The 19,814-nt window shown below is 37.4% G+C and overlaps 1 protein-coding gene and 1 long non-coding RNA gene across 4 annotated transcripts; both read right to left on the bottom strand.

Annotated features, from left to right (window-relative positions):
- Positions 1 to 7,907: 7,907 nt before the first annotated feature.
- Positions 7,908 to 10,223, bottom strand: LOC108952950 (uncharacterized). Of its 2 annotated transcripts, none has more exons than XR_010513886.1 (2): positions 9,222 to 10,223; positions 7,908 to 8,778 (listed from the first exon to the last, which is right to left on the bottom strand). It is a non-coding gene; the product is annotated as an uncharacterized LOC108952950 (long non-coding RNA). The 2 variants fall into 2 exon arrangements; XR_010513889.1 differs by having other exon boundaries at positions 7,908 to 8,765.
- Positions 10,224 to 11,146: 923 nt separating this feature from the next.
- On the bottom strand, positions 11,147 to 19,790 carry LOC135675507 (P-loop NTPase domain-containing protein LPA1-like). Of its 2 annotated transcripts, XM_065185718.1 has the most exons (7): positions 18,281 to 19,790; positions 17,789 to 18,114; positions 15,853 to 15,934; positions 14,300 to 14,722; positions 13,344 to 14,084; positions 12,064 to 12,174; positions 11,147 to 11,750 (listed from the first exon to the last, which is right to left on the bottom strand). In XM_065185718.1, the coding sequence occupies exons 1-7, from the start codon at positions 18,464 to 18,466 to the stop codon at positions 11,382 to 11,384; spliced, it is 2,238 nt and encodes a 745-aa protein (XP_065041790.1). In that variant the 5' UTR covers positions 18,467 to 19,790; the 3' UTR covers positions 11,147 to 11,381. The 2 variants fall into 2 exon arrangements, with proteins under 2 accessions (XP_065041790.1, XP_065041798.1); XM_065185726.1 differs by lacking the exons at positions 11,147 to 11,750; positions 12,064 to 12,174 and adding an exon at positions 12,188 to 12,783.
- Between the last annotated feature and the right edge of the window lie 24 nt (positions 19,791 to 19,814).

The following is a 19,814-nucleotide window of genomic DNA, read 5'->3' as shown; positions in this document are numbered from 1 at the left end:
GCTCTCCGATGCCGGGTATATAAATAGGTGCTGCGATAGGGAGCACGAAAGCAATGGGTCTGCTGCGTTCATGCATGGTTTGCTGTTCTCAGTTAACTGGCAAGAGCAGGGCCGTTTGCTGTTCCGACTATATGCATATTGTTAGGACATTACATTACGGCTTCTTGTCGTCGTCGTTATCGGAATGTAGCAAACTTGCTGCCGGAGGGAAACAGGCCTAACTTAGATTCAAGTCAGATCTACAAGCGTGATGTGGACTTGTGAGTCCATGTTTGCCACAGCCAGGATGATGCTAAAGCTTATCATGCGATCTAAGAGGAATCAGAGGACACTGATCCTGTACTGGGAGTTTCTCACGAGGGATCATTCGTGTTCTCGGTAGAACTGCAAGGATGATTGAAGTATACTGTGATGTGAAGATGAAAGAGAAGCATCCAGAGGACGGATATTGTTGGATTTTTATAGATATAACATGTCGTCCACATAAACCAAACAATGTCATTTCTGCCTCTGTTTCCTCTGTCATCGGATGAACGCCTTTTCCTGTTAATTGGGTGAACGTGCAGTGATGTGTGTCAAGATTTAAATTATTATTTAAATAAATTGATTAGATAAAATTTTAAAATTTTTATTTTTAAATAAATTGATTAGATAAAATTTTAGAGATAAAAATATTTTAATTTAATTTATTATTTTATACTTATAAATATATGATATCTATATGTATAGATTCATCCAAGTCTTTTAAGTGCTTACAACTCTAGTCAAAATTACCGAGTCAAATAGTAATAATTTGTTACTACTATATGAGAAAGGATTATACTGTAATTTTTGTATTTTAAGACTTTTGTGTGAAGAAGATAACTTTCCTTTTTACTATGGATTGATCGATAGATTTGATATTAAACTTATTAATTAGTCTAACTAGAAGATTTGTTTGGAACTAATATGTTATGTATACCATCGACCGGTGAGTCGACTTGATTGGTTCCTTATTGAAGGTGTAGATGCATCTTGATGTCTCGTTACTGATGTGGGGTATTGACGTGGTGAGCTAAGTAGAGGAATGGGGGTATTCTTTTGCTACGGGATCATCTCCTGACTATTAGTTATCTCCTGCCCACTAGTGGTCCTGCACAACAAGTATGTGCTGGAGGCTTCTCGACTTGATCATTTCGATGCTTAAGTCAACACAAGATAGAGAGGGGGGGCGAGGAGCGAAGAGAGAGAGAGAGAGAGAGAGAGAGAGAGAGAGAACGGTATAAGCTATATAATGAAATGAGTGGAGAGCCCCCCTTCTTCAGCGTAAGCTATAAGTGGCTTTTAATTATACCTAGGCACTTGGTTAGGCTGACTGATCTTCGTATTGGTTGATCGAAGATAAGATCAGGTTAATTGACAGATCATGATAGCAAAAATCTTTCTATATCCTCTTGTCCTCTAATCCTAGTGAGGCGAGGGAGTTAAGGCAAGCGACTTGCCGATGTGATGCGCTCGAAGAACTATCGCGACTATCGCCCTGTGGTCAGACTCCCTTCTTTTTGTATAACCAGGGAATGGTCTTCTCGTCCTTCATCTGACAGGAAAGATTATTAAGACCGTGTCATGCTGCTAGCCATTAATGTGGGGCAGATTCGGGCGTGCTCATGACATGGCATCGTCGAAGAGTTGATGACTCAAAGTCCTACTTAGGTGTCTACTTCTATGGCGAATGAGATAGGATTTTCCATATAAGAAATCCTATCTCATAGTGGAGGATCCATTTGGTTAGTGGCAATACAACAATAATACCATATGCTGCATATGGAGATGCCATAAAGAGATAGAGGGCATAAAATACAGAACTTGCATTAAAGAGATCTATCTCTCATAATCTCTTAGAACATATTATTGATTACAAATCAACTTCAGAGTTTTGGATCATTCTTATTGCATTGCTCAACAAGAAGAATACGACTCAGTTTTAATATTTGAAAAATGATTTTACAAATACCATCTAAAGTGATCTTTTAATTTCTTAAGTTTTTTAAAAATTAAAAATTCATATTCAAAGATATCATTTTTAGATCCAATCTATTTCTTATGCATGATTAAAATGTTATCCTTTCATAGTCTTTGAAAAAAAAATATTTCTTATATTATATTTATTCAATGAAGGATTCAATAACCATCCTTAGTAGAGTTGAAAAATCTTTTTGCTTCTTAGGAATTCCTAACTCGTCAAATAATTAGTCTTTATTTTAAGAGTAGATGAAAATGCTCTTTTTATAAATAAATAAAAGAGAATACTGATAAAGATTAAAAAAAAAATAATGCTAACAATAAGCCAAAGTCTTCGTTGAACAATGGTATAAATCAAAAGAAGATCAAATGTGATATGTGTCACAAGTTAAGCCATATCAAAAAAAATATTATGTTAAGATTAAAGGAGAAAATATTTTAAATAAAGAAGATTGTTTCAATGTTACGGATGAAAATTGAGACAAATGCTTTATGACTAAAACTACTATAGTGGAGATTATGACATTCATCAATTTCTAATATGATTAAATAGTTGATTCAAGATATGGTCATCATCTCTCTAATGATAATATAAAATTCATAAATCTTTGTCAATATACATGTAATAATATAATTATCAAAGTAAATAATACTATTCACTATTCACCAAGTGAAGGAGGAAGACAACGTCGTAATCTCATATAAAGATAATAATCCTATTACATTGAAAAATGTATACCATATTTTAGGTATGAAAAAAATCTTTTTTTATTACAAATACAATTGATGCTAAAAATTTTATTTTATTTTATCTTAATAGAGTCAGGTTTCTTCGCAACATAAAAGAATTAATTATAGATATAATACACACTAGTAAAAGGGTCAAAGATTTATATATTTTATCAACATCTAACTCTTAAGTTGATAGAAGTTGATAGGATGAGTACAAATAATGATATATCAATCTCGCATGCTAGACTTGATCATATAAATATTTTTAAATTAAGAATTATGATGTAGAAAAGTTTAGTTAATGGTCTTTCTAATCTTACTACTTTTACTAATAATAAAGTTTGTGAAGGTTGTCAATATGATAAAGCACAAAAATAACTTTTTGATATATCACTCAACAAATTTTTATTAGAGCTTATTCATTAGTGATGTAATAGGTCTTACTCAAACTCCATCTTATCTAATTTTTCTCATTATATGCTTTTTTTTTATTGTTGATTTTATAAGGTTTACTTGCGTCTACTATATGAATAAGAAATCAATTTTTTTAAAAAAATTTTAAAAGTTTAAATTAATAATTAAAGGTATTCTTAAAATAAAAATTAAAATATAACATAGATAATAGCAAGGAGTTCACTTCTAATAGATTCTTCTCTTTTTGCAAAGAACATGACATCAAAAGGGAACTCACTTGTTCAAACACACCACAAAAAAATAACATAATATCATATATTCATATAAAGAATATCACATATTCATACAACGTGCCGAAAGCTTTATAAATGTGTTAGATATTTAGTTGATTTGTCAAGGTCTTAATTGAAGTCATTCTAGGTTAATTTAAGCTAGTATTGGGTTGAAACAAAGCCCACTTATCAAAGGGTTTAAAGTCGAGCCAAATTAAGCTTGTTAGAAGACCTGGCTAGTGGTACCATCAAGCTCCAAGTGGTAGTATCGTCTGAGTTAACCAACAAACACTATTTATACTTTGTTAGCCTTTTCGATGATGGTATCATCTATAGTGATGGTAGTCCTATCCAGAATTTAAATTTTACGATGGTAGTACCACTAAAGTTTAGATTTACAATATCAAAAGTTATGATAATAGTAATGCTTAATAGGTGGTATCACTAGTACCCTAAAATTTTGAGATTTAAATTTTTAGCTCTATTTTTGAAGCTTTTTGAGGTCTATAAATACCTTAATCAGGCTTGGTTGATGGAATATCCATTTTTGAGCTAGTAAACTATTAAAAGCTTAATTTGGAGCATAATTTAAGTTTTCTCCTCTTGATTTTAGTTGAAATTCTAAGTTACAAGATGTGAGAAATCTCTTATAAAAAGAGAGTGTGAATATGAATGTTATCTCCTAAGTTTGAAAAAAAGAAAGAGTTGTAACAAGGATGATTGATCTTTGTTTACTGGAAAGAGGAATCAAGAATAAAGGTAAATTGAGAAGACTGAACTACTATAAATTAGTTTGCCCCTCTTTACTTGTGACTTAGTTTTATTCTTTTTACTTGTAATTTTAACTTGAACTATCGAGTTTCCAAAACGTATTGATTTATCAATTGAGTATTAAAATTGATTAAAAATACTATTGTACTAAGAGATATATTTTTATTTTTAAACCAAATTATGTTTGCATAGTCAAGAAGACCCTCTACGAGGTAAAGCAAGTTTTTCACAATATTTATATTTTAATTATTTTTTTATTCAGATTCTAGTTTATTTATTAAAAAGTAAGGAAGCTTATACATTATTGGTCTTTGTACATGAATGATATAATCATCATCGATAATGATAAAATAAATATTCTTCTCTCTAATTTGAAATAAAAATATTGAGGGAGCTTAATATATTTTTCTTGGTCTAGAGGTGATGAACACAAAAGAAGGTATATTTATCTCTCAGATAAGCTATGATTATGCAGATATTTGATCTGAGAGATGATTTGGATAATTATAGGTATAATAAGAAATAACAATTGATCTCTCTTTTTATAATCGAAACAAAATATAAGACTTTCTCACTTATTGCTTGAGAATGTAAATGGTTAAAATATTTGATTAAGAATGCTTACTATTAAATTAATAAACTAACTATTTTACAGTATAATAACCAAAGTACCTTAAAATTAATTATAAATTTAATTTATTATACAAGAGTCAAGCATTTTAGAATTGAACATCATTTCATTCGAGAAAATATACTTCAAGGAGCAAAGATAATATCACAAATATCTTTACAAAATCTCTTTCCAAAAAATCATTGGAAGATTTTCGAAGTAAATTGAGACTTATCTGAAAAGAATACTTTAAAGGAGAGTGATAAGATTTAAAATATTATTTTTGAAGGATTTTAAAGTTCTTATCTTTTATCTTTGAAATAAGCTGATTAAATAAAGTTTTAGAGATAAAGATCTCTTAATTTAAATTGTTATTCTATACCTATAAATAAATGACATATACATGTAGATTCATCCAAATTTTAAGTGGTCAGATCTACAGAACTCTAAGTCAAAGAATAGTTCAAGATTTTATAAGTATTTTTTTAATATAATATAATATATATTTTTACTTCTGTCTTGATTTTTTTCTATTTAGTTTGATCTTAGGTTACTACTACCTTATTACTATTATTTGAAAAAAAGATTACACTTATATGTGATTTCTTTCTTCTTCTTTTTTTCACAATATGATACCCAAGATATTTATCTATTATTTATCAAATTTATGATATATATATATCAGATTAAGCTACCAGAAGCTGGAATATTGCTTTTAAGTGCAGCTGAAAACATGCAACAAAGGTTCATTGCATGACAGCTAAAACATCATTCCCTCTGCTTTAGGATCCGAATGCATGTAGAGGTTGAGTTGGAGCACTGGCAGGGAGGAGTTGGTACCCATGAGTAGTGCAATGCACTCATGCAGTGAACATGGATCGCATGTTGGCGAGCTATCTGACGACAGCGATCATGCTCGTAAGCTGTTGATGACTGTGACACTCGCTATCTTTCTCTAGACCATTAAAGATCACAGTCAATTTTCGAATCCATCATAGATTCTCGACCGAAAATTAAAGATATATACATACTAAACTCTTATAAATCCATTCAAATATTCTTTTGATTGCATGGACATGGAATTAAACTTGAGGTATTATATTAAATTATTATTTTTATTAATAATAAGAGGTCTAAGTTGGTTCAATACATACAAGTAGAGGCTGATCTATGTGCATATCCGAGTACACATATTTCTATCATAAGTATTCTATTTTTTTTGGATAATTTTATAATTCAACGAATTGTTATAAAAAAAATTAATCCAATAATTTTAGTAAAACTTTGGATTAGATAGTTTTTTTTATAACACTTATTAACGATAAAAAAAAATTATGTCTTCGAGAGATCCCAATTAATCTCACATCGAAAGGTAAGAGTACTCACATGCACCATTTCCGATGTGAGGTTTGTGGATCACGATCAGCCCTTTCGGTAGTGCTTTCGGGTTTGGTTGCATGGCTGCCAAACACCTCCCATGGCCACAAACCTTTGCTTTCGATGTCCCTTCCTCAGGGAACACGCCGGTGCAAGGATCTAATACCTAATGCTACTTCCACCACCCATGATCTCCACATGTCAACATCGTTAATTTGCCGCGCCATGGCCGGTCTTCCAATCCACCTTCATCTCCTTCTCCCTCCCTCCGTTGCTTCTTCCATGATCCTCTTGTAGAACTCACGGTCGAGGTTTTACCGATCATCGGGGACTAAAACCCACATCAGCTCATCTTGCACGGATCGATCCCAGCCATGCCGATGTCTCCATCTCTTGTTTCGGTGTCGGAATCAGCTCAGATGACGGTGCGAAGCTTGTCGCTGCTCCCACGTTCCCATGCACATGCAAAGCCTGATCACGAGCAGGGGGACATCTGAGAATCTGATCACTGCGTTGAGATAATTGTGCCGTAGCGTTCGTGGTTGTACTCGGGGCCTAACTCTGCTCTCCGTTTTATTTCCTTTCATGAATCGACAGGAGAGGAAACAGTAACCGGTGCAGATAGAACCCGTCGGTTGATCAGTTCATCTGATCTGAGGAAGTCATCACTGGCGCAAGACCCATCCAAGCTTCACTGTCATTGGTTGGTCAACCTCGATGAACATGAGATGGGGCCGAGATCAAGGGAGGTTTTCATGGGATTTTTTGTGGTGTGATTGTCGACACACCTACTGCTTTTACTCTCTTCCTCTTTATTATCTCCTCTTCTGCATAGTAGAGAAGTCACGGACATCAGATTAACGTACGTACTGCTGGTTTCATTTGTTGGTCAGTCACCTGCAGCCAATGTTAAAGGCCTTAATCTGTTTAAGATGACCCATTGGGTTCAGTGCAGGTTGAGCCTATCCACTCCTCCTTGCTTGCTCTCAAAAACTCTCAGCGATTGCAAGGCCCACAGCTGAGATAAAAGACTGACCTCTCTTTCAAGGATTATGTACGCTCTCATCTCATCTACCAATACTTCTTCCTAATTTGAGGAACTCATCTTAGTTTTAAAGTTCGTGTAACTAAATCATCATTCTCTCAGTTTCTCATAACCTTTTGTGGATTTCTTAGGTTCTCTCTTGGGTTTTTTTTTTTTGCTGATCTTGTTCTTTGGAGACTCTCAAAGGAGCTTTCGGAGAAAAGATTAATGGAGTAGTGCTTCGATTTCACTTGCGAGAGGTCTGAAATGGTTTGCAGGAGTCACAAAGAGAACTATAATCACAATATACAAAGGGTGCCGTAGAGATGTTCTCATGCATATGCTTATGTTCAGGAGCTGAGTCGCTTCGATGAAGCATGCATGTATGAATTCATAGACATAAGTACCGATTTTTGACAGGCATAAATGTTGGATTTGAAGCTTGAAATTTAGGATTATAGATACTATTTCACCCAGTTTCTTCTAGGTTGGTCCATTTCAGATTTGCCTCATTCCTTAGGCCATAAAATGTGCATAAACACATGGTAATTTGTCCATGAAAGCATTCATATCTTTGCTACGATCACACCAAATGCACGAGTAAAGCATCTCCTCTATGCTGACCAACTACGAGCCTTTAATGCATAATAGTTTTGATCGAGCATCATAGTACAACATTAACATCAGCAGCAATAACAACAAATCATCAACCCCAATAGTTTGATATTTCACTGAGATTGGTTGTGAGCTATATCAACTATTACAAATACGGAGGTATACTGTTCGATCGTGGAAAGAGGGAGGTATAAATGTGTTCGGCCTTTAATACACTACGTGATTGTTTTGTCTGCTAAAATGGAGGAGGAGATCAAGTAAAATTACCAGACAAATCTCTGCATCATCATCATGTATAGGTCCACTTCAGAAACAACTAGCAATATGTACCTTCTGCGAGGACCACCTGCATGAGTGATTGATGATGGAATTGTGCCCTCTTTTTTCTCTTTCTTGAGATGAAAAGCAGCTCTTTGAGTACATTCGTCAAAGCTGTAGAGGAAGTCACTGGAACTGTCATGGAGTTGGAGCTTTCGAGGTGTTTGCCTCTTCAGATGATTCCTGTACATGTGTGCTTCGAATGATGCTTCATCTTTCTATCTAAATGGGGGATTCTCCATTTGCTTTCTTCCGTGTCACATAACATCGCCCATCTCAACCAGAATGTGACGTTGAGAAGATATTTGCTGGTAGTCTAAGAAGAACACTATAGAAGAAAGTATTACTGAAAGGAAATTGCAACACAAAAGTACAAAAGAGACTGAAACCATCTAAGACAGCTTTTGTAAGAATCATTTTGCTATGTAATATTGGATAGCTTACCATTCTTCATCTCAAAACACACATGTTTAACACCTAACCGTAGAGAAGAAAGAGGAAGATACGGATATCGCAGTTCTTCGCTTTCTCCATGCTTCGAATAATCGTCAAGCTCGGCTCTTTGGCTGGTTTTTCGAAGAAGGAATATTAGGAAATAGGAAGATGATCGTATGTCCATACTCACAACCATCTGTTGGTGTATTCTGAGAAGAAGAAATAGCATCAACCTCTTTGAGAAGGCTCACAAATGAGCTAAGTATAGTGGTGCATGATGTTCTTCTCCATTTTGATTCCTTAATTTGGTCAGGAGCAATTGTTTGTACACACAATCCTTGTCATGATTCTGGTCGCTTAGCTTTAACTAATGACACGTTCTTCGTCCATCATCAACATAAACTAATAGGGTTTGTTCCATTTTAGGAGAAGAAAAAGGAAAGAAAAAATACTCCTTATCAAGAAAACCAAACATCATTCTTCCTTAATGAACACCATATTATCTGACATGGTAATCACAATACTCAAGAGTATAAAAGCTTAATTAGCTATGGACAAACAAAAGGTAAAGATAAAGCGAACATGAGATCACAAGCAAGGGCAGGAGAATTGTGTGTCGAGTGGCCACCTTCAAAGGAAAAGGAATCCATACCTTGTGAAAGCATAATCGATTGGTATCACTTCTTGGAATCTGAAAGCTGATAAAGATCTATCTACTTGAGTGACAATAACTTAGACTTAAAGGCTTGCTTACTACCCTGCAAACAATCAACTAAAGGTATGGAAGGTAAAAGAAGTCGGGAAATCCATCTATAAGAACAAAAGCGGCAGCAAGAAACTTGACCTCTGAGGAGATGATGACTTGATGGTGGTGGCATGTGTTGTTTAGCCGCTTATTTGCCGATGCAGCATCATCAAGATTCTCATCGACGACGAGGACGGCGGGGCATCCGGTCGGTGTGAATCTTGATGATGCCACAGCTGCAAACACCGACTTCTGTTCCCACGGAGACGGAGTGTAACGGGAGAAGAGAGCTTGAGGCGAGTGAGTCGGAGGAGAGGAGATAGCAAGCAACAGGAATAAGAAGAAAGGAGCACTGCAAGGGGGGACGTACTGTTGGAACGAACCCACAGGGCGAGCGACACCGGTGGCTGGATCGAGCCTGGAAAGACGGTGGATTTATGGACCCACGAGAGGAATCTCGCAGTCTCCTGCGGTAGTACTCTTTTTAGTTGTATCGAGGCAATACCAACAGCAAATCCTTTCCCAGCACCCAACGGAATCAAAGGGCAGGCGAAACGAAGCAAGTCCCCGATCGATCCTCATGCACCTCATCCCTTTCCCCACCATGAGAGAGAGAGAGAGAGGAGAAGAAGAAGAAGAAGAGTGAGGTGTTACGGTGATTGCTGCCGCTACTGAGACCTAATAAAGCTCCCACGCAAGATCTGACACGTTTCGACCTTACGAACCATGGCTTGGGATCTCAAAGGATAGAAAGAGACGGGCGAAGGGTAGAGAGAGGGAAGGAGAAGGACGCTGTGGATCACTGTTATTCTACTTGTCAAGACATGCATCTTCTCTGCTCATCTGCGGTGCCTTCTTCGAGCAATATGATCCACGTATTTAGAGCTTTGGTGTGTCATATCATGTCATGAACACAGTCACATACAGGTCATACGACCAATCCCCCTCTTCATTAATCTAGCAAAAAATCGTTAGGACTTCTTTTGGTGGGCTTCGTCGTGAAATGGACGTCTCAGCTCCACCAGTTGTGGTGGCGGTGGTGCATTAGCGGGTCACACACATTGCTTTTATTGTGGGCAACTACCTCGTACGATAACAGGTTTGGTTTGGGGGACCAGCATCCATCGTTATACCATCATCGTCTTCTTCTTCTTCTTCCCTGGTTTAATGTCCTGATCGTATATATAAATGTTGAGGAAATACGATGACTATACGTAGCAGATAGATGTACACACCATGTACGTACAGAAAAACTCGCCCCTGGTTTCACGAGATTCCATCCAGGAAGTGCTAAGAGGAACGTGACATGAGGAAACAAACGCAATATTCCTTTGTTGTTTCCCAAAGTGTAATTGACACACTGACCACAACAATTGATCCCAAATAGGCACATGGAGACAGCCCATATGCTCGATTATAACTCAGAGAAAGTACATGATTAGCCATTATTTTTAGAGGCTAACCATGTGATTTGGGGTGCACATAACCATGCTTACAAGGGGGAATTCGTGGTGTGGTTGGAGTTATTTGTGGAGGAACCACGAGAAGGGAATCGAGATGCCCTTCTTCGAAAGCCACAAGCACTTGAATGTGTATGAGGGACAATGCATGGCCTCTATCAATGGTATCGTTCAAAGGTTAGGTGTCATGTGGCTTTCCCTTGAACGTGCACATCACTTAGGAATTTAATTTATGCCTTCGATTTATGCATGACTTGTCAGTAAAAATTTGAACTCTGATAATGTAGCAATGATGGCATTGTATCAAGTTTGAGACTTCCTCTGCAAAAAGAAGTAGAAAATCTTCTGCTCTGCAAAGATATTTCCATCATTATCATCATCATTATTCAATCCACATATTAGGGTCTCCATCATCATCATCATCATTCAACCCACAACTGCCAAAGCAAAAGCAAAACACAAGAAAACCTAGAAAAACCAAATAGAAGAGATTACATATATCAGTCTTTTAGGAGAGCCATGGCAATTACTACAAGGGGAAAAAAGTGACAGTACAAATTCTTTAGCGGAGCCGAATGCCGATGCCGCTGCTAAAATTACTGAGCCATTACAGTGCTCTCTGGTGTCCTACCGCAGGAATGCTTTGCATCGGGCTTTCAAAACACATGGAGTCACTCAAGGAACGCCTCCTCACTCTTATGTCACTAGTGCTCGAGTTCCTCTGGGGAAGCAGGGTATCGGAGTAAGGAGGTCCGACAAACAGCTCACTCATCTTGAAAAAGAGCTCAAGATTGTGCTGGTATTTGTCTGCCATGACACCGTCTCCATCTGTTGCCATCTTGCTGTCTGCTATTTTCTTCAAGTTGGTTGACTCATCATCGTCGGACCAATAATAATTATCAAGGCCATCTCGCATGGCCAAGTCATCAAACTCGTCATCCGACTTGGTAGAGTCTTCCTCCACCGAGCCTTCAATCTGAAAATCAGTCATAAAGCGGAGATAGCTACTCACCATCCTTCTTTAGCTTAGAAAAATGATTAACACAATGTTGTTTCTATGGAGTATCCAAAATGCCCTGATCAGTTCTTTATAAAGACAGTCGAGTATAGCTTTTTTTTTTTTCCTTTTGGCATTTGAAAAGAAAATCGTCAAATTTGGTAGAGATACTTATAGTGCCTAATGCACTATACCTCGACCCGCTTGTTGACGCCATCAAAATATCTGTCATAATTTTAAAATGATAAAAAGTTTTTAGGCCAACAAGACCAAGAAAAGGTCCAGTTTGTACCTCCTCATGGATCTCCTTGTGGTCTATATCACTAAAATCCTCATCACTATCACCATCATGTGGATCATCAGCTTCTTCATCACTACCCGCTACAAAAAATTCCTCCTTAAGCTACAAAGATTAGAGGAAATTGGTCAGAAATGCAAGAGGATGAAGCATGTATTGATCCCATGGCAAAGGAAAAAATAATGCAACATATACATCTAGTGGACTGCCTTTGTCAGTTGTGAACGAGTAATAGGAAGTAAGCCAACAATTAGACTTTTTTAAAGCAGAAATCATGCAGGCCAACAATTGCAGTTATAAACGAGTACATTACATCTTGCATACATATTTTGGTGAACCAGGTTCCTGCATCCATTGAGAGCATTTCTTTCTCAAATGTAACTGTAACGTTACTGGCGAGCTTCAAACAAGGATAGGCTTATGATGGATAGCTAGGAAATTTCATTTGACCAGGAATTTTATCTATCTATTAGAAGCATGTGGATCCATTGGTTTACTCAGAAAAGTGGTTCAGAGTCTTCAGACAACAACAAAACAATGACCACCATCTGCTGAATTTCACCACTAATTAACTCAATAACTAAACAAAACAAATGTATTCTGGCAGTGACCTCATCAGTCTCCCTCATAATGATAACTACTGGATGCGGGGCTCATGTTTCTGTTAGACATTTAGCCATCAAGATGTTGGAATGCAAGTTGAATTTCACTAACCTGAACAAAAAAACTTATGCCAATCAGTCAACAGTATCAAGTGCTGCTGAACAAGCCTAGAAAGTAAATTTCTTCCTCATGGGGATAAGATTGTAGCAAGCAGAAAAGTCAAATTGAAATTCAGGGAGGACCAACCCTCTGAAGTCCTAGATTTGATGATGAACAAACATACAAAGAAGTTGAACATTATGTACAAACCAAAGCATAATGCTGATAGCATAATCCAAAACCAGAAAAAATTCCCGTGAACAGACTTATATAGTAAGCAAATCTGTGAGGAATTCATAAGGTAAACTGCACCTAATAATTTTCAATTTAGGCTTCAAAGTTCATCATCATCAGTAAATTTAGCTGAACTAGAAATCTAGAATAGAAATTAAAGAAAAAAGAATAACATCATGATGCAAAGGGGATTGAATGGAAGTTGCAGTTATGGAAAATAGCATGCCACTTGAATAATCAAAATAGTACATAAATATTAGCAACATCACACGCATGATCAACTGCTAGATACAGCTCATTTCAAGCAATGCACTAGGATGTCAGCTGAAGTCATTTACCTCTTTGGCAGGTCCATCTGATGCTTTTGGAGAGCTACAACATGAAGAAACGTATCTACTACCAGTGTCAGTGCCATCAGCCCTTGAGCCATCGATGCTCCCTGTTTGACTTGTACCACATGTCTCACGTGGCCATGCACTGATTCCAAAATTTCCAAACTGAAGGTTAACTGGCTCAGCCTTCCCAATTTGTAAGGGGCCATACATGGGGCTTCCCACACACTTTTCGCTCCAATTTTCAGACGATGGCTTCCCAGTATAATCAACAAACGGAACAGGCCAAGCCTTGGCAACAGATCCATCTATGTTCAGAAGTGCCATAAGATGCCTTGAGGAACCCTTCCTCTGGATCAACTGAAGCATTCCCTTGGAGCTAAGAGAATTTGCAGCACGCTGGTTTCTGTACTCTTCAAGTATCACGGCAACTGTATTTGTAGCTGGGTCATAGAACTGCTCTCCTGCATCTCGCCTACGTAGACAACCAAAAACTGTGGCATGGATAGATGCCACACTTCGGTCAACATTTGTATTGTTTATTTTTGGAACCAGATGCTTATCAGCCCTGTTACAGAGATACTCCTGGATTTTTCTGATATTTCGTATGTATTTTACATACTTATTTTTTGCTGGGTCCAATGTCATGTATTTGGCACGCACAGAAAATCTTTCCATGTGTTTGTCTTCATTTGTTATGTAAATCATGAAGGGTATTATTGAAGGATGCTTCTTCATGAGCCCCATCTAACAAATGAAAACAGCATAAGATATCAGTTAGAAATCAACTTTACAGAAAACTTATAGTCTGTGACAGAGTGAAAACATCTATGGCCATTGAAAATTGTCTGACAAACCTTTAGAGAAATCCAAATGCAGATGCAACTAAGATCGAACTGGAAAATTGCATTTTAAGAAAGAAAAAGAAGGGAAATCTAATATCGCGATTCCTGAGTACCCACCACAAAATTGAGGCTCAAGTGGACGCCCTCAACAACCACAGATTCTTTTCGATCTTCCCATGCAGTGATCAAACGATCAAGACTGTCTATGACCATCTCACTTTGTGCTTTAAAGCCCTCGATAGCCATTTGTCTTTTACCAATTAACTCAGTTCCAAGGATGGGTTCATGAGATCGGCCACCAGTTTTTTCATTTAAAGCTCCATCAGATGCTTCTTCCTTGACTTTTGTGTGCGAAATAACAGCAAGCTTCTTTTCTTTTCGTTTAGCCTTTGCTTTAGCAACTGCCACCGGATCTAAGCATTCCCCAGCATGATAAGTTGAAGCCCACAGAAGTGGGTTTTGTTTTTCATCCATGAAGCTCCTCATCATATGGCGTATTGAGTCAGTAGAAATGACAGTTGTCACACCCAGTCTTCCCCCCTGCTTGCAAATATGCAAAGGGAATATCTTTATCAAATTGAATTGAGTTTGCCCAGCATTATGTTGGTCAGATGTTGATATATATTAAGATAAGCACATGGTGGACTATTTGAAAAAGATTCAAACAAATATTAGTAACTTTGGAGTTGATGTTCAACATGGACAACTTAGTTTTATCTTTTTGGTATGGCTTGAAGTAGGTTAAAATCTTTCATGCTAGAAAAGCAACAAAAAGAAATGTTGAACTCATTTAAAATTTGACCAGTTTCCTTGAATTGTTGGAGAACTGAACTAAACAGATATATGTTAATATTAAATGACAAGTCAACTTTCACATGTCTTCATGTATGTTATTAGCTTCTGTTCTCAAAGCCAGATAAAAGAGGGTTGCATTAAGACACTGAAGTCAGCATAAAACCAGCTTGAAAAACTTTATTGAGAACAATGAAAACAATAAGATTTTTAGGTGCTCATGATTTAACTAGGGATATTATCTAACACAGAATGCAACTGTTGGAAAAGATCCCTGTAGCCAACCCTATATCATCGGAAGCTTCTTCTTGTTGTTATTGTTGTAAGTTAGCTTTTACATAATCTGATAGAAAATCCATCTAAACAAATAGTATATATAAATTATAAGCACCAAGACACTATATCATAAACAGGTCCTGCTTGTAGATTTGACACAAAAGATTCTGATAGAAAATCCATCTAACAAAACTAGCAATATATAAATATATAATTTTTAAGAACTAAGGCACTATATCATAAAGAGGTTCTGCTATGTAGATCGCATTACAAAAGATAAGCTCTACTTGAATTTCATAAGTTAGTACAGTTGCCCAGAAAGGAACTTGTGTCTGGAGACGAAGGAAGTTCATTTGACAATGCTTCCAAAACAATTATCTCCTTACATCATCTCGTTGATTGTGCGATGCTCTATTTTCTCTCTTTTTCTTCTTCGTTACAATATAATACATATACATCAAACTCAATGAGTATAACTAAAAACATCAGACAACCGAATGTATGTACCAGTTCATCTTAAGGTAAATCCAACAATCATGGATCTCAAAATGTAGATAAAACATGAAAAATAAAGTGTATGCTAGAGGATTCTCTGGAAGTACCAGCAAGGATGACAGAGTAGACTTGCCACAGCCACTAGTGCCACACAAGAGAACTGTCACAGATTCCTTTCTTTCTCGAATTCTAAAAGATATTTACAATGCAGGAAAAGAGTTAGGAACCACAAACAAGAAGCTACAAAAGCAGATGAGCAAAAAAGTTCTTCACAAGTAAATCAAATCAACAGACTTCATTTAAGTTCTTCACAAGTAAATCAAATCAACAGACGTCAATCAACTTACAGCCACTAGTTGTGTTCCAGAGAATAGATACTTAGAAATCATCCAACGTTAACTGGTTCTATATGTTCTCTCCCCAAAACTAAAAGCCAAAATGATTTACATAAACTAAATATAAGCCTCAGATATCTTTGAATTACTTAAATATGAACCTTACAGATTATGAAGAACCAGATAGTTTTCTTGAGGTGTCATTGTTCTAAACTGGGTGTATAGAATCTGAAGGATCTACCATGATGGACTTAATTTATGAAATACGACAGATAAAAGTAGGAGACTGAGAAAAAAAACTTGTTGCAATTTCGTTGCAACAACTAAAGAAACAATGAATCTTAGCACTGCAAGGCCTGCTTATAACAATGTTAATGGACCCTGTACTTGATGATGCCTAGATGTGATTTAACCACAAAGAGTATACTTATGGAACACAAATTTTCAACTTGGGTTCCTCTTTTAAATCAATAAGGGTTTTATTCAGACAATTCTAGTTGGGCTTATAATTTTTTTTTACAATGGCTTCACATAGATAGTATGCAGGAGTTAAGCACATCAAGAAAGTGTTCAGCATTGATTAGCTTTTTTCAAAAGCAAGCAACTTTAGAATGAAAAATAAGGCATCATCATGATGATTTATGACTACGACTCCTGAAGCAACTAGACAAGTTGCATAATAGACATAGAGGAATATGGCAGGCTGCTCATCAGGCTTAAACATGTAGATTCAACAATTTCCTAAACGACAGGAAACTAATGATTGAGTGAAATGTATGAAACATGGGATCTTGGTAACAGTTAGGCAAATTGAAAATTTCCAACCATAGTAACCTATCTAATAACCTGCTTAATGTCAAGATTAGGAGTACGCATGTAGAAACTTATTCGATAAGAGATGTGCAAAAAAAGGGGATATGATGTCCTGTATCCTCTCTATTTCAATAATCATGCACTAAACCTCATCACCTAATTTTGGTGTCAGTACATGTTATCCTTCCCCTCAATCAACAAATTTAAGATGGAGCACTCTAATATGCTTTGTGAAACAACAATAACCCACTCAATTAGAGAAGGATTAGATGCAAAAATTTACATTCCAATCTCTAAATATATCTTGGGCTTCACACTGGCAGGGGTTTATGCATGACTAAATGCAAAAGTTACATGAAAAAGGAAGATTTACTTCATTCTGTCAAAAGACAATATGTCTGACAAGCAGGATAGTAGATTCATACTAAGTCTTAACTAACAAATTTAAGGTTCATTGTAGAGATGGAAAAAGGAAGAGGAAAGTAACAGAATTAATCCATAAAGATATAAAAAGAGCAGATAGGATTACCAGACACACACATACGGTTGTATTTCTTTTATCTGTATATATGATGATTAGCATAGCTACACTAGTTCTATAAAATAGAGTGCTTACATGCAAGGACAACAATGATACTTTTTATTCCATTTGAGAAGTTTGCTTTCATTAATCCATTACAACAAGAAATTAGAAGGTGAATACAATCGACAGGCTTTGCATGAAAAAAGCCTCTAATCTCTGACAATACCACATCTTGATCAAACAAGACATTTTGTAAATAGCATCACATTGTGCAAAACCTATGCAAAACTTTTAAGTTCATTTTAAGTTCCTTTGCATATGTTCACAAGAACTCAATCAGAGCATTTTAGAAGGAAACAGAAGGTGCTGTACCTGCAAGCCAGAAGCAAGTCAGCTCTTTGATTGCGACCTACATATTTGTACAGGGCAAGGGCATCACAGACGATGTCCAAGAAGCGCTCCCGTGAAACAACAACAGTTGTTAGCCTTTTGTACAATTCGAAAGGAATTCCACAAGTCGTATCTACATTCTCTTGAATCAAGTCATTAGTCACGTTTGCCTGGTCTAATCCACCAGTTTCATTAGATTCATATTCTGCATTGGATGGAATCCGCCAGTCGTTTGAGCTTGTGGCATCAGACGGAAAATCATCAACTGAGGACTCATCCCTCATCACTTCAAATACCCTTCGGCTAATCTACGAAATAAGAACATTAAATAACATGTTTCATTCAGATCTCAAGATGTCAATGATATACCAAAAGCAAGAAAGTTCTTCTGAAGAGACTAATTACGATCGGTTTTAGAGGACAATAGGAGCATGCGTGAGATCAAAATCTACCACCCGCTCCTCTACTACCAACCTTGAAGGCATGACGTGCCTTGCAGCCCATGAGCTGCAGCGTGCTCTGTAGCACCGACCGCGTATACCGAAACGACAAGCTCCTGTTATCCTCGCTCGCCATCCCCTTCCCTCTCTCGCCACCGACTCCTCCCGTCTCGCCGTCGTCCACCACCACAATGTACAGAAACTTCGGCCGCTCCGACATCTCCAAGAACCTCCGAACAAGAATCAAGAAACCCAAGAAGAACCGGAAACCGAGACCCAAGATCCAAAGAGGAAGCAAACAGGCGGGCGGCGAGATTCAACAACGAGGGCAATGCAGGGGGCTCCGGGGCCTGATCGACGAGATTGGAGCCAGCGACGAGACCGCGACCACGCCGGGTGGAGAGCGCCCCTCGCGCGGGGGGATCCGAGGCGGGTGAACGGACGGGCGGGAGGCTAGGGTTTTCTGCAGGAGGGGCGGAAGGAAGGGGTGGGAGGAGGATTGGGCTCGGGTAGTCCGCCATGGCCAAAGCTCGCGCCCGAGCTATGCCCTCCTCCGCCTGTCACGACCTCCACGCATCGCCCCGCTCGAGCCCACACATGTCTCCCATGCGACTCGTTCCTCTCCTCCTGCTGCTCCTCCGGATCCGCTGCAAGAAACCCTGCGAAGGACGGCAGGGAGGAGTTTCAGGGTCGGTAAAACGGTGGGTGGGGGGAGAGGGGTAGCGTCGTTATTTCGTCGAGTTTCAGGGTCGTACGGGGAGATACGATTCTCCCCGCGGCTTTCGTCCGGATGTCCGCCACGAGGAGTGTTCGCGAGTGCGGTGGTGGACCTTGTCGTCCTTCCCTACGTGTGTTCGGCCCGCTTCACACAGAGTGGACCCCAGACGCAGGTTCAACCGCCAAGACAAAATTATTATTATTATTTTTTAATATATAGCGACATAATATCGTTGATCACTATATCACATCTTGAAAACTAATCTTCAAGAAGGTTGAATGCTTCACAAGGATAATTCTCAAGGTGAATTCGCAAGCATCACCTGCACGATTAATGTCATAGTTTAACACGAGAGCTGAAATTAAGATTTCATATCCCAAAATATATCTAGAATGTTCATATTTCATAGAGTGATGAAGGAAATATTTATGTAATAAATAATATTGTGAAGAACATTTTCCTCTTGGATTCATTCTATTGTCATAGATCAGCTGAAAATGTCATATCTATCATGTCCCGATTTATCCAATATATTAATTATTTCACTCTGAAATAAATAATTATTTTGATAGAACTTTCTAGTTGACACACACAACAAATAGTTTTACCCATTCTTTTTACCAAATTCATATTTGGAACAGATAAGTTAAAATAAGTATATTACAAAAAAAAAAAAAAGTTAAAAGAAACATAGGAACTTCTCTTGATTTTGTATTGTAGATTTCTGTCTAATCATCATTCAAACGAAAAAGAAGTGAAAGTGTGACCATCCAAGTTTCATTTACTAGATAATATACACAATATTTGGAGAGGAAGTAATGGAATTCCAAATCCTCGGAGACCAGCTAAT

This window comes from Musa acuminata, chromosome BXJ1-1 (genome assembly GCF_036884655.1).
Source record: "Musa acuminata AAA Group cultivar baxijiao chromosome BXJ1-1, Cavendish_Baxijiao_AAA, whole genome shotgun sequence".
In the NCBI taxonomy this organism is placed as follows: Eukaryota; Viridiplantae; Streptophyta; class Magnoliopsida; order Zingiberales; family Musaceae; genus Musa; species Musa acuminata.
The sequence above is the reverse complement of the archived record's forward strand: the minus strand, read 5'-3'. Positions and strand labels throughout refer to the sequence as shown.